At 42.1% G+C, this 13,619-nt stretch overlaps 2 protein-coding genes and 1 long non-coding RNA gene across 4 annotated transcripts; 2 read left to right on the top strand and 1 right to left on the bottom strand.

Moving 5' to 3' along the window:
* The first annotated feature begins 2,129 nt into the window (after positions 1–2,129).
* LOC134617004 (E3 ubiquitin-protein ligase Midline-1-like) lies at positions 2,130–5,432 on the top strand. The gene is made up of 8 exons (XM_063462147.1): positions 2,130–2,240; positions 2,412–2,679; positions 2,801–3,118; positions 3,418–3,510; positions 3,599–3,680; positions 3,770–3,859; positions 4,230–4,286; positions 4,843–5,432. Exons 2-8 carry the CDS (start codon positions 2,422–2,424, stop codon positions 5,373–5,375), a joined length of 1,431 nt encoding a protein of 476 aa, XP_063318217.1. The 5' UTR covers positions 2,130–2,240; positions 2,412–2,421; the 3' UTR covers positions 5,376–5,432.
* An 896-nt stretch (positions 5,433–6,328) lies between these two features.
* Positions 6,329–13,363, bottom strand: tox4a (TOX high mobility group box family member 4 a). 2 transcript variants are annotated; one of them, XM_063462145.1, is made up of 9 exons: positions 12,901–13,363; positions 12,719–12,784; positions 12,315–12,605; positions 11,970–12,215; positions 10,303–10,641; positions 10,064–10,144; positions 9,252–9,971; positions 7,214–7,353; positions 6,329–7,131 (listed from the first exon to the last, which is right to left on the bottom strand). In XM_063462145.1, the coding sequence occupies exons 1-9, from the start codon at positions 13,003–13,005 to the stop codon at positions 7,074–7,076; spliced, it is 2,046 nt and encodes a 681-aa protein (XP_063318215.1). In that variant the 5' UTR covers positions 13,006–13,363; the 3' UTR covers positions 6,329–7,073. The 2 variants fall into 2 exon arrangements, with proteins under 2 accessions (XP_063318215.1, XP_063318216.1); XM_063462146.1 differs by having other exon boundaries at positions 12,315–12,602.
* On the top strand, positions 10,629–11,767 carry LOC134617005 (uncharacterized). Its single transcript, XR_010091490.1, has 3 exons — positions 10,629–10,732; positions 11,001–11,040; positions 11,600–11,767. It is a non-coding gene; the product is annotated as an uncharacterized LOC134617005 (long non-coding RNA).
* Positions 13,364–13,619: the final 256 nt, after the last annotated feature.

The following is a 13,619-nucleotide window of genomic DNA, read 5'->3' as shown; positions in this document are numbered from 1 at the left end:
GAAAAACTAATTGCCCCATAAACCTAATAACTAGTTGTGCCACTCTTGGCAGCAAGAACTGCAATCAAGCCTTTGTGATAGCAGGCAGTGAGGTTTTTAGATGGCAGTGGAGGAACTCTTGTTTGTATAGTTAATTTAATTCAGCCACATTGGAGGGGTTTTGAGTATGAACAGCCTGTTTAAGGTCAAAACATCGCAAACTGATGCTTTTTAATATTTGGGTCATTCAGAGGTGGACTTGCTGATGTGTTTTTCTGGTAGAGAGCAGAATTTGGGGCAATCGTGGCTCAAGAGTTGGCAGTTCGTCTTGTGATCGGAGGGTTGCCGGTTCGAGCCCCGGTTCGGACAGTCTCGGTCGTTGTGTCCTTGGGCAAGACACTTCACCTACCGCCTACTGGTGTTGGCCAGAGGGGCCGATGGTGCGATATGGCAGCCTCGCTTCTGTCAGTCTGCCCCAGGGCAGCTGTGGCTACAACTGTGGCTTGCCTCCACCAGTGTGTGAATGTGAGAGTGAATGAATAGTGGAATTGTAAAGCGCTTTGAGGGTCTCGAAAAGCGCTATATAAATGCAATCCCTTATTATTATTAATTCATTGTTCCATTAATTACAGCAAAGCAGCCCCAGACCGTCACACTACCACCACCATGTTTGATTGTTGGTATGATGTTATCTTTATGATGTCCTGTGCTGGTTTTATGCTAGATGTAAAGGGACTTAAACCTTCCAAAAAGTCTTTTGTCAGTCCACAGAATATTTTGCTGTTGACAGATGTAAGACGATCCTTTGTGTTCTTTTTAGTCAGCAGTGGTTTTCTCCTTGGAGCTCTCCAATGGATGCCATTTTTGCCGAGTCTGTTTCTTATTATTGCATTGTGAACACTGACCTGCACTGACACTGTAATTCTTTCATCACCCACAATCAGTCATGACACATGGTCGCCCCTCCCTGAGCCTGGATCTGCAGGAGGTTTCTTCCTGTTAAATTTGAGTTTTTCTTTCCCACTTTTCTTTGCAAACTCCTTTGACTACGATGACCTGGATGACTGAGAACCTTCACAGACATATTTCTTTCCCACTGTTGCCAAGTGCTTGCTCATAGGGTTGTTTTTTTTTAAAATTTATTTTATTGTTGAGGTCTCTATTATCTGAGGGTCTTTACCTTACAATATAAAGTGCCTTAAGGTGACCTGTGATTTGGCAGCACATAAATAGAATAGAATGGAGCTCAATGAAAGTGAGGTTTGCAGTTCTTTTTGTGTTTTTTGTGACCACCTGGAAAAGTCATTGATGTGTTTTTGGAGTAATTTTGGAAGGCCACCACTGTTCCAAGTTTTCTCCATTTGTGGATAATGTCTCTCACTCTGATTCACTGGAGTCCCAAAGCATTAGAAACAGCTTTGTAACCCTTTCCAGACTTATTGTCACTGAGTTTGCTTCTCAGAAAAAATAAATAAATAAAAAAAATTAGGAAGTATGAAATTTCTTTTTCCACCGCATCTTATCTCAGTTATAAGACACTTTTAGGTCACAGGGTTATTACTCGGAGAGGTTATCTGCGTGTTTAACCGGCATGTTCTCTACAGAGTTCCTCTGAAAACAACTGAAGTTTCCCTGACAGCGGAGGACAAGCGCTGCGAGTAGAACAAAGTGGAGGAAGGACATGGCTTTCAAAGAAAGCACCAGGACCCTGTCCTTCAGTGTGCACGGTTTAATCTTAATATATACTCCCTTTTTTTAATCAATGAAAGGTAACGTGAAATTATGACCACTATTTCAGTTCATTCAGCGGGTTTAGTGAGTAAAATGTACCATTTTCTTTATTTTCTTGTTCATGCTTTTTTTCTTCCCACTAAGTGTAACTGAGCTCATGGACATGTCGGTAATTAATTTAGTCAGCACAACTGACTGACGCTTTTAGTTTGACTGGGTTAATTATCTGAAAAGTGTAAAAACACAATGGTAGTGCCGCTTACAAGTTAGGGATAAGCACGCACAGTACCTGGAAATCTTTTACTGACATTTTAAAATCTAGCAATGACATTAACAGAGTGTAACTCGGTATTTTAAAAAATAAGGCTACGTTGACGCAACCGGAAACACGTAACGAATAGTCCACGTAAGCCCCGCCCACCAGGAAGTATGAAACATAACACCGAGGTGCTTTCACTTTTAGCAATGTATGTAGCGAAGACAGAAAACGAATAATACCGACAAGCCTCCGACACCTTTTTGATAACGAGGTAGGGGTTAAATCTTCGAGTGCCTTCATGCTGAGGTTGATGGTTTATTCAAAACAAACTCAACAGGAAGTGTTTAGACCCACAGTAGTGTGACGCTGGAAAAAGTTTGCATGTCACGCCTTCCTTCTTGCTCTTTCCACGCTCGCTGTCACTCTTATTTTTTCTTTTCAGAGATTCAAGGATGGAAGATGCAGAGGAAAGCCGGATGGAGGAGATGCTCATGTGTCCAGTGTGCCAGGACATATTCAAGGATCCTCGGCAGCTGCCCTGTGGACACAGCATGTGTATGACCTGCCTGGAAGGCCTGATGGATCACTCCTCAGACGTCCCATTCAAGTGCCCAGACTGCAGGGCGAATTTTGGTCAGGTTGTTACTGTGCAGAAGAGCTACGCGCTGGCCAGCATCGCAGAGGACTTCAGGCTGAGCAGGAGGACCAGGGTACCCACTAGATGCACTTTTTAAAATCTCAAATCTGTTTGGCAGTCTTAAAAAGTGTAAACCACTCTGCGTGACTGCAATACATCATTCTTCATGTCAATATCTGACATTTTCTCCCCAGGAAAAGCAAACAAAATGTGTGTACTGCGACTACTGCCCAGAGAAAAACATCTTGGCTGTCAAGACATGTACGAAGTGTGAGGTGTCGCTGTGCAAAGAGCACGTCAAGGACCACCAGGAGCTGCCGGTGTTCACTGGGCACCCTCTGGTGGGACCGCTGAGCGACCTCGCAGAGAGGAGGTGCCCACAGCATGAGGATGAGGTGCTGAGGTACTATTGCAAGTCATCCAGACGCTACATCTGCAGCATTTGCACACTGGAGGGCAAGCAGCTTAACGTGGCCACTGAGGCCTCCACTGTCCTACGGAGACAACTTACCGTGAGTTTAATAACCATCTTGGACTCAATGTTGCACAATCAGGTTATCTTGATTCATTCATTGACCTCTTAAAATCCACCTGGTCACGGGCAACCAGTCTAGGGTTAGGGGTAGGATCATTTCCAGCCAGACAGCTGTACTGCTAAAATGAATGTATGAGACTAACAACTTCATATCTGCAAATATATCTGTTTAATATGTGAGTAAAACAAAATGAAAATCTGAATTACAGCTTAAGACTAATTGCTATTTATAGATGTTAAGGCAATTTAAGGTAATATTGTGTGTGCATTCAACAGGAATACATGGACCAGCACTTTAAAACGCTCATGGAACAAATCACAGAATCCAGCAACACTGTAAGAAAACTGCAAGAAGACATTCATCATAACGTGAGTCCTGTTTCCTGACATCTTAATATCTCATTTCAAGGTGTTTACAGTTTGTTCCTGTGACTAATGTCCTTTTCTTTGAACCCAGAAACAGAAGATAAACCCCGCTAGCTCCATCAACGGTGTCACCATAGTCCTGCTCTTTCTCTGGTTCATAGTTCTCTATTACGGTAATAGAACCCCGAGCCCTTTGTTCTTGTGTTTCTTTTGTGTCTATGTGTAAACTCACTCACATCTGCCTTTTCTTTCTTTCAACCAGCCTACAACTTCTCTGTGGAGAACCAGACGCTAACAGAAGCGCTGGACGAGCAACAGAACCGCGTGCATGACATCTATTCCACCATCGCAGGTAAGGAGGGTTCAAGTGTCCATTTCACTGATGGAGATATGCAGTGCAAATCTTTCTTTGTCAGCCCTGCATTATTTGCTGGGTGCTAATCTAGACGCTACCCCTGCTTCCAGTCTTTATACTAAGCCAGGCTAACTTTCTTCTGAGTGTAAAGTATCTTTTTTATGTATCATACAGACACACAGCAGCTTTCATATCAATCTCCTGGCAAGATAGTGAATACCGTATTTCTTAAAGTCAAAACGTTCATGTCTGTGTGGTAATGCAGGGCTGAACAAACCTTTTATCTGCTTTTTTGTAAACTATAATTACTAAACTCTAATTCTGTTCCACTCAGAAGTCTGAATAACATTTATGTATCCCTCCATAGAAAGTTTTGTTTATCATCCCATGAAAAGCTACAGACCTAAAGAAACAGAAGATCAAGGTAGGACTCGTATGAGGTTATTTTTTTGGTAGCATTTGCGTGTGTGTGACTCTGTCTGTTAAACTTGATAGCTTGAAAAGTTTTGAATGAATTCTGATAAAGCTTTGCAGGGGTGTACAATTTGTTTGGCTTACATCCATCAAGGTTTTCAGGGTCAACTTACTGATTTTTTGGATGAAAATTGACAAAACGTGTTAGAACTTAGAAACTATGGATCTTACAAATGAGGTGTGTATTTTCAAGATATATAAAGTACCATATAATGGTTTAAAGTCATTCAATTCAGTTTCACTTATATGGTGAAAAATCACAACAACTGTCACATTTGACCTCTGACCTCCTAATGGTTAGCTAGCTTTAGCTACAAAGCTAAGGTAATTGCTTTAAAGTCTTAATAGACTTTGATTTTGTCTTATTTGTTCTGTAAAGTGTCCTTGAGTGTTTTGAAAGGCGCTTCTAAATAAAATGTATTATTATTATTACTATTATTTTAAAACTGGTGTAGCAACAAAACACTGTATGTAAATTTACTTTTAGTCGTGTGTCTGTTTGTCAGGAGCTTTCATGTTGGACCTCGACACTGTCAATCATGTCCTTGGAGTCTCTGCTGATCTCAAAACAGCTGAGAGAGTGAAGGCAAAGCTGGATTATCCCAACAGTAACAGCCGTTTCGATGAAGCCCCGCAGGTCCTCTCTTCCCAGTGCTTCTCCTCTGGTGTCCATGTCTGGGAGGTGGAGGCTGAGGGGCACTGGGAAATTGCTGTATCCTACAAGAGCATCCAACGAAAGTGCAGGGAAACCAGCGCCTTTGGAAACAACACCGAGTCCTGGAGTCTTGTGCACAAAGGCAAAGGGAACCTGTTTGCCTGCCATAACAAAACCAAAACTCCTGTATCTCGTGCCTTGCAGAGCAGCCGAATAGCAGTGGTGGTTAATTTTGAGGAGGGCAGCATCTCATTCAGTGCTGTAGATTCCACCGTCACACAGCTGCACGAATTCAAGGCTGAACTGAGTCAGCCAGTGTGTCTGGGTTTGGGGCTTCATCACTTGGATCCACCCAGCCGAGCGTCCATTGTCAAAGCTTCCTGAATAATACCGCACACTGTCCCAACATTCAGACAACACTATGTGCACACTGCCTCCAGTTCAGTGGCCTGAACCAAAGAGAAGATGCCTCAAAGCCTCAAAGCCAAATCACACCTCAGGAATTTATTTTTATATTGTGAAGCTTTATATGACATGCAAAGTGTGTTAAATATTTGATTTTCTGGTTGTAGATACTTATTTTTAATATAAATCTTGTTACAAGTCTTGAATAGCTTCCAGATATACAAATTGTAAGAATTTTAACAACTGACAATTCATCGTGCCACTTTTGCAACAAATATGCACCTTAACCCCGTCAGTTTTATTTAAGTACTGGATTATCGCTATATTTAAAAATACACTAAATTTAAAGCAAAAATAGCTGCAAGAATGATTTAAAACCTTTGAACTGATTACTTGTAAAATGCAGTTTGATCCATATCTGAAAGATATAGGGGAACCAGAATAGATGACTTCTTAGACAACTGCAAGAAATCCATAAGTTTCGATCTCAGCCTTCCTTTTCTTCACGTCAAATGTGAGCTGACACATTTGACGTGACTGAACATGCACGATGAAGAGTTTTGCAGCTTTTTTGAGAAAATAATGAGCCCAAAACAACCTGAATCTGTAACCTTTCCTGAATAAAAGCCATGACAGGATAACTGTGAAAGCCAAAGTGTAGTTTTGTCTTGGCACAATTAGATCAGAGCGAAAAGTCAATAAATTCACTTGGCAACTAAAGATTTGCCAACACAAGCTAGAACAGTCAAGTTAGGGCAACAGCACCAAAAACTGCATGTGTGTCTAAGTCAGCCGTGTATTTTTGCCTGCTCCCTTTAGGGGTCGCCACAGCAGATCACCTGCCTCCATCTCATCCTGTCCCTAGCATCCTCACCTGCCACACCACATCCACGAAGCTCCTCTGAGGTCTTCCTCTTTTCCTCCTGCCCTGCAGCCATGGTGTGTAATTTACAAGCAGGAGAGTTAAAAAGCCTTTGTAAGCTGGCATTGGGGGAAAATATGGACAGAAACAGAAGTTTGAGCAATTTGTCTCATTTATTAACAAAACATGGAGGTTGAGCATTCTTGAACAACTGTCTGATTATTTTTGAAGAAAAAAAAAAGCAACAATCAGTCTGGAAGGCCACTGTTCTCCGTACAAAACAGGTTATACAGTGATACAAACATTTTCTGCTAACAAAACAAGATTCCATTCAGTTACAGTTTCTCTCTCTTCATACAAAAGGAATTAAACACTTAAAAATGTCAAACCATTGATTTTAAACCTTGATGTAGAAAATCAGTGAGCACCGAACGAGTTGTTTTTGTCCTCTTTTGATCGTCAACAACTTGTAATAAACAACTAGAAACTAAGAGAGAGAATATTGTCTTGACCATATCTCACACTAGCTGCCGTAAGGCCCCTTGGTGCCTCCCTAAAAATGGCACACATACTCATATCATTACACATTTATCTACACTGCATACATGTCTTAGTAACAAGGTTAACACTACTGTGCTGTGCCATTACAGCAATACCAGCTGTCCTGAAAAACAACTGTCAGACCTATGTTTCGTATACAAATCATGAAATGCATTTCTCTAACGCACCAGTTCTGCATCCACCCTACAGCTATCAACACATGTTCCTTGCGAAAATGAAGAAGTCTGTTGATGTGATGGACAGCAGCAGTTGTGTTACTTCACTGTTCCCATGTTCTGATTCTTTATGGAGCACCACGCCTTAAATACATCTCTGAAAGACAGAAAATATCATGTAAAAGAAAGTTTCTCTACATGTTGCTGAAAACAAAACTTCAGCTTTCACCTCTACACACCTGCAGTGAGTGGCCACACATTCATTACTGCAGTATTCTTTGTCCCAGTCTTCACTCTCTACTGCTGGGTTGTTGCAGCCTGCCCTTACGCACACAGTCTTCACTGCAGCGGCGTCACGCGACGCACTCACCTCCATCTCCTGAAGAAAAAAGGGATTAATATCAGCAGATTTTACACAAGTCTAGGTTTGCCACAACTGTTGTTTCTCCATGTTATAATATGTTAAAAACAGAAGTGAGAATATATCTTTAATTTTGTTGGTTTTTTTAAGAAAACTCTTGTGTCAAAGTCAGCAAACTCGCTGATATACACTACCAGTCAAAAGTTTGGACACATGTTCTCATTTAATGGTTTTTCTTTCTTTTCACAACTATTTACATTGTAGATTCTCTCTGAAGGCATCAAAAACTATGAATGAACACATAGGATGCTGTGGTAGCCATGCTGGTGTAGTTTTGAATAAATCCCCAACAGAGTTGCCAGCAAAGCACCCCCACACCATCACACCACCTCCATGCTTCACGGTGGAAACCATGAAGCATGGAGACCATCCGTTCACCTTTTCTGCATCGTGGGCAGAACCAGTGATCTCAGATTTGGACTCATCAGACCAAAGCACAGATTTCCACTGGTCTAATGCCCATTCCTTGTGTTTCTTGGCCCAAACAAATCTCGTCTGCTTGTTGCTTTTCCTTAATAGTGGCTTCTTAGCAGCTGTCTGATCATAAAGGCCTGATTTGCGCAGTCTCCTCTGAACAGTTGATGTAGAGATGTGTCTGCTACTGGAACTCTGTGTGCCATTTATCTGGGCTCTAATCTGAGGTGATGTTAACTTCACTGGCTGGTGACTCGGATGAATTTATCCTCAGCAGCAGAGGTGACTCTTGCTATTCCTTTCCTGGGCCGGTCCTTATGTGAGCCAGTTTCGTCATAGCGCTTGATGGTTTTTGTGCCTGAACTTGGAGACCCAGTCATAGTTTTAGCAATTTTCCAGACTGACTGATCTTCAGTTCTTAAAGTAATGATGTACTGTCGTTTCTCTTTACTTAGCTGGTTGTTTCTTGCCATAATATGAATTCTAACAGTTGTCAAATAGTGCTGTCAGCTGTGTACTAAACTGACTTCTGCACAACACAACTGATGGTCCCAACCCCATTAAGAAGGCAAGAAACTCCACAAATGAAACCTGATAAGGCACACCTGTGAAGTGAAAACCATCTCAGGTGACTACATCATGAAGCTCATTGAGAGAAGAGTTTGTCAACAAAGCAAAGGGTGGCTACTTTAAGAAATATAAAATATAAGACATATTTAGAGTTATCATTTTTTCTTGCTTCATAATTCCATATATCTTGCTTCATACATTTGATGTAGATACATACACCCCCCGACCAATTTTATGAAATTACTCAAGCAATGCAAATCTGCATAGACTGATAAATCAAACAGGAATTTGTACTTTCCCCAAGTTGTGTATGCTGTATTACAGAGGAGGTGAAACACAAGGTGAAAATCAAACAGCTGTTGAAGAGTCTTCCACTGTTCTTCTCCAAATATGGAGGGGAACGCTCCATTATTTACATTTTTTCATTCATTCATTTAAAAATATGTCCAACTCAATTTCTGTGTGAAACACTCTGCGGAGTTTTAATTATTTTTGGAATTCCCTGCGTTTTGTCGGGTATTGCTATCAATTTGTAATAATAATGATAATAATAATAATAATGGATATTTAGATAGATATTTAATCAGAGTAAAAAAATGCAAAAAACCTATGATGAAATTTCTGCTGTTTGCTGAAACTTGTAGGCAAAACAATAGGCAGAATAAATGATTGTTAGAATATTTGATATTAAAACATTAATTACAGTATTTGTTCTTCATTGGAATGAACTATACTCACTGAAGGGATATTATACCCTTAAAAAACTAAAACATACCTGTTAATTAAATCAACACAAATTAGTCAGATGTGCTAACACCTGTAAAAGAGGATAAACCCCAAGTTTACTGAACCTTAAAAAGAACTAGCTTTACCTCTTCTGAAGGCAGCACTTCTGTAACGTCGTCGTCGTCGTCGTCTGCATGGCCTGACGTCTCAGCAGAATCCTCCTCTTGCAGCAGTGACACGACAGGTGGAGCCTGGGCAGATGTGGTTTCAGTAGATGATGAGGCTGCTGTGCTGGGGACAATAATTGGCAGCGCCTGTTTGCCCTGAATGGGGGCAGGAACTATTTTTATCTGAAGTGGAGGAGGCGGTGTAGCTGTGATGGACACAGGGTGGCCTGGTGTTCCCTCGCGGGGTTTGGCCTGTAAAGGTGGGGGCGCTGGTGCCATCTGCTGGAGCCGAGGTGGAGGCGGGGCATTCTGCATCTGCAGCAATGGAGGCGGCTGACGCGAGGCGTTCGAAACCACGAGGGTAGGCTGCAAGGCACGGACCCCTCCAGGCAACACGGTCACCACCTGCCCGCCTCCCTGCAGAATGTGCTTGGGGATTATGATCTTGGTGATGGTCTGGGTCGGGGCGACTGAAGCTGCTGGAGCAGAAACTTTGTTTGCCCCCGTGCGGGAACGTGTGGTCACCTCTGGGACGTCCAGGATGATGTTGGAGGCACAGATGTTAGTAATGGTGTTCTCTTCCATGGTGCTGTTTGCCACACGGGTTCCCTGGTGACCGGCAGAGGGAAGGGCAGCAGGAGTCGAGTTAACCACAGGTGGAGGTGGTGAGGGTGCAGTTTCCATCTCCTCGGTAACAGGCTAGAATGAGGCCATATTAAATACACGAGAAAAGTAAGTCCCAAGAAGCACAGCAATGGACTGGTTTTCTTTCAGAGACAACATGACGTTACCTGTGAGAGTTGGTTGGCTCTGTAAGCTGCGAGCGCTTTCAAATACTCTTTTTTGGCTGCTTCTGTCTTTCTCTTGTACACCTTATAAAAAAGAAAAAGAAGTTTGCTTGTGTTATATTGATGCATTTTTTTTCTAAATTATTATAATAAATGCTGAAATGCTAAAAAGGAATCATTTTAAAAAGGAGATTCTACATATTCCTTTGTTTGTCAGTGAATGCATAACTATACGCACACACCTGTTTCTGTTCCTCAGCCAGGCTGTCCCACATGGAGGCCACGATCTTCGACACCTCCCCGAAAGAAGCATTGGGGTTCTGGCCTTTAATCGCTGCCTGGGTGTCTCTGAAGAAGAGTGCGTAAGCTGAAACCGGCTTTTGGGGCTCATTGGGGTCTTTCTTCTTCCTTCCCTTTTTCGCTCCAGCAACCACATTTGCTGATGCTAGTGTGGCAGGTTTACCCCCACCCCTCCGGGCTGTAGCAGGAGAAATGGATGATGGAGGAGCCAGGTGAGACGAAATGTTGGGGAGACCAGAGGAAGAGGAGAGAGACAATGGAGAGTCCACCAGAACACTCTTCTGAGAAGGGAGAGATTCAGTTGGAGAGATGGGAGAGCAGGCATTAGCTTCATCATCTCCAACACAGCAGTGACTGTTATTCACAGTGCAGGTAAAGTTTTCCACCTTCTCTCAATTTCTTCTATTTTCTTCATGTAACTCTTACTATATGTACTGTGTCAGGTGTTCAAAGAAATTAAGTGATAAATGTATGTCAAGAAAAAAAAAGTACATCACTGAAGCTAAGGAGTAATTGCCAGCCCTCAAACTTATGAGCAAAATGTGGCACATTAAGCATCAACAACAGCAATCAAATGCTTTCAATAACTACAGATCAGTCTGACACTGTTACTCTTCTTTGCATGATTGCATTATTGAAGCCACATTGGAGAGTCTGTCAGTCTGAGCTGCTCTTCTCAGGTAAGAAACTAAGTGTAGGTATTGTTCCTTTGTAAAACCAGTATATAAAGAATTCATTTAGAATTACCTATTATTTTCAATCTTAAAGAAAATCAGATGGAGTTTGGTCAGGTTAAAAGTAAATTGGAAAAAAATATATTAGTCACGTTTAAGAAGATTTGATTTCCATTAAAACACAATTTTCCACAACATCCTCCTGAGAACCAAGGAAAAAAGAATATTCCCATTGAACTCTTTTTGTGATTTCCTTCCTCTTTGGTGCTAAAAAAGGCCACCCAAACATATGAGATACCAGTGGAAAGCCCAGGATATCCTCTACTTTGTATATCAGGACTTAAATGAGGGCTGAAATAAGTCAAAAGATATAGACCAAAAACCGAGGAGATAAATGATTGGGCTGGTTCTCAGGAGGATATAACAAGCCTCTCTGGCAGATGAACTTCTCTTACGTATGGTCTTTTTGCAAAGTTGTGAAGCCATAGCATCATTAAAAGGTGATCGGTTCATTCCAAGAATGGTCCTGGAGCAGTACTGATTATGATGTTTATGTTACCAACAGGCCAAGATCATATTTTGCACCACCTTCTTATCCTGGAGTGCTACTAGCAACATCTGCTTCTGGAAACAGATTAATCAAGTGCTAGCCAGGCCTGGGTGTTTTTATTCTAGCTGCAACCAATTATCTCAACTTTCTCAATTAACTCATCTTTTTGTTTATTAGGACTTATTAATGGGACACTTTTTGTTCTTTTAAACTGGACTTAGTGTTTACTCGTGTTACCTTGTTTGATTTTGTGTTAAGATAAACACAAAATTTTATATGTTTACTTCACTGTAAAAGTTGGATTATAACTAATATGCAAATAGTTTGTAATCTAAATTACAGTTCCAATAACACGTTGAAAAACGATCCAGGTGTTTCTTATTACCTTGAAGTCATCCATGTCCTCGTCCTGTAAGGAACCTGCTGGGGATGGTGTTGCTGACAGAGGCTGCTTGGGCGCCTCTGAAGGGTGGCCAATGTTTTCACCTCCCAGGCCCAGTGAAAGCTCAGACTGGTTAATAGTAGTAAGGTGACCACTTCCCAAAAGACTATGACCAATGTCACAGAGCTGAACATCAATGGTCATGGGGGAAGAACTGCTGAAATGAGAACCACCAGAGTTGCCCAGTTCCTGTGGAGAAATTAGGACACACAAAAAACAAACTGTAAATAAACCTTTACAGCATTCAACAAACAGTATTGTGTGCGAGTCCACAGGTGAGGTACTTACCAGGGCTGAAGAGCTCAGCAGGGCTCCTCCACCTGACTGGCCCATTCCCCCGAGGCTCTGCTGCTCCAGGCCTTGAGAGCCAGAGTTTACAAAGGTGGAAGCAAAGGAAGGGTCATTGGCTTCTACCACAAGGTTGCTAACAAGGCTACGGGAGCCCGAAGGTCCCCCGGTTCCCTCTGACAGCTCAAAGTGGGCCACCGCATCACTGATACCCAGCGATGGATCTGGATCAAGGGAAATCGGGGGGATTTCGAAAACTTCATCCCCCAGACTAGGAGTATGAAATGTCTGCTGTATGTGCAGGAGAAGAGGTAATGAGTTAGTAACTAATGGAGTGACGAAGGTTCGGTATAACCAAAACGTGTGACACTGTACCATCATGCAGTTTCATGCAACCCACTCACCTCTGAAGACAAAAAGGGGTGTCCTGCTCCACTGATGGTGAGATAACTGTCACTGCCTTCCGAAAACTTAAAAAACAAACAAACAAGCCAAAAAACCCCCACAGATAGTTAGCTCTAAACTGCCGGTTCGATACCGTTAGTCCAAGAGACCTTTCATAAAAACACCGGTGTCGGTAAGTTACCTTATTTCCTTGGGAGTATCCACCATATGCTTGGGGGTCCAAAAACTCTGAGTCAACATTTTGAGCACAACCGTCCGAGAGCTCAGAGTAGAAATTGAGGTCCATTGTGAAATAAATTATTAGGTAAAACTACCCCACACACTGTTCAATTGGTTTAAAATGGGATATTTCTTTTAAACTCACACCAATTTAGAGCAGCTACGCGTGTAGTAACTAAAGGTGCTAGCCGCTAGCTAGCTAAACACTGCTGACTAACATCACGTTGAGTTCGAAGAGATGTACCTTCGTCGTGAAGCCCGGGGGAAACTAGGATAAGGGGAGTGATTCAAGGTTCGTAGGAACCAAAAACTCGCATATTAGTTAAATATTATGTGTTATATTATTGCCTCGCAAGGCAGACTTTACCGGAGGCCCAAAACACACCCATTCAAACACCGGAGACCTACTGCTACTGCTGTGACTAGCGCCCCCTCCTAACCGACAGCAGTATGTCGTGCTAGATTCACGGGCCGTGGGAAAAATTGTAACTGTCACGTGTAGCGGTGCCTGTGTTTTGTGTTTTGTTTTGTTGCAACTTGACAGCTATGAACGAATACCACATGAGCTTGTTTAGAAAACGAAAGTAGAACAGGTGTTTCGCTTTTTTTGTTCTGCGTATAGATTTTTTGGTCTAGAGGAAAGCACTCAAATATCCAATGTCCATATTTCTATACTTGCAT

This window comes from Pelmatolapia mariae, linkage group LG18 (genome assembly GCF_036321145.2).
Source record: "Pelmatolapia mariae isolate MD_Pm_ZW linkage group LG18, Pm_UMD_F_2, whole genome shotgun sequence".
NCBI classification, from domain to species: domain Eukaryota; kingdom Metazoa; phylum Chordata; class Actinopteri; order Cichliformes; family Cichlidae; genus Pelmatolapia; species Pelmatolapia mariae.
Note: the sequence above shows the minus strand (reverse complement) of the source record. Positions and strands in the feature narration are given on the sequence as shown.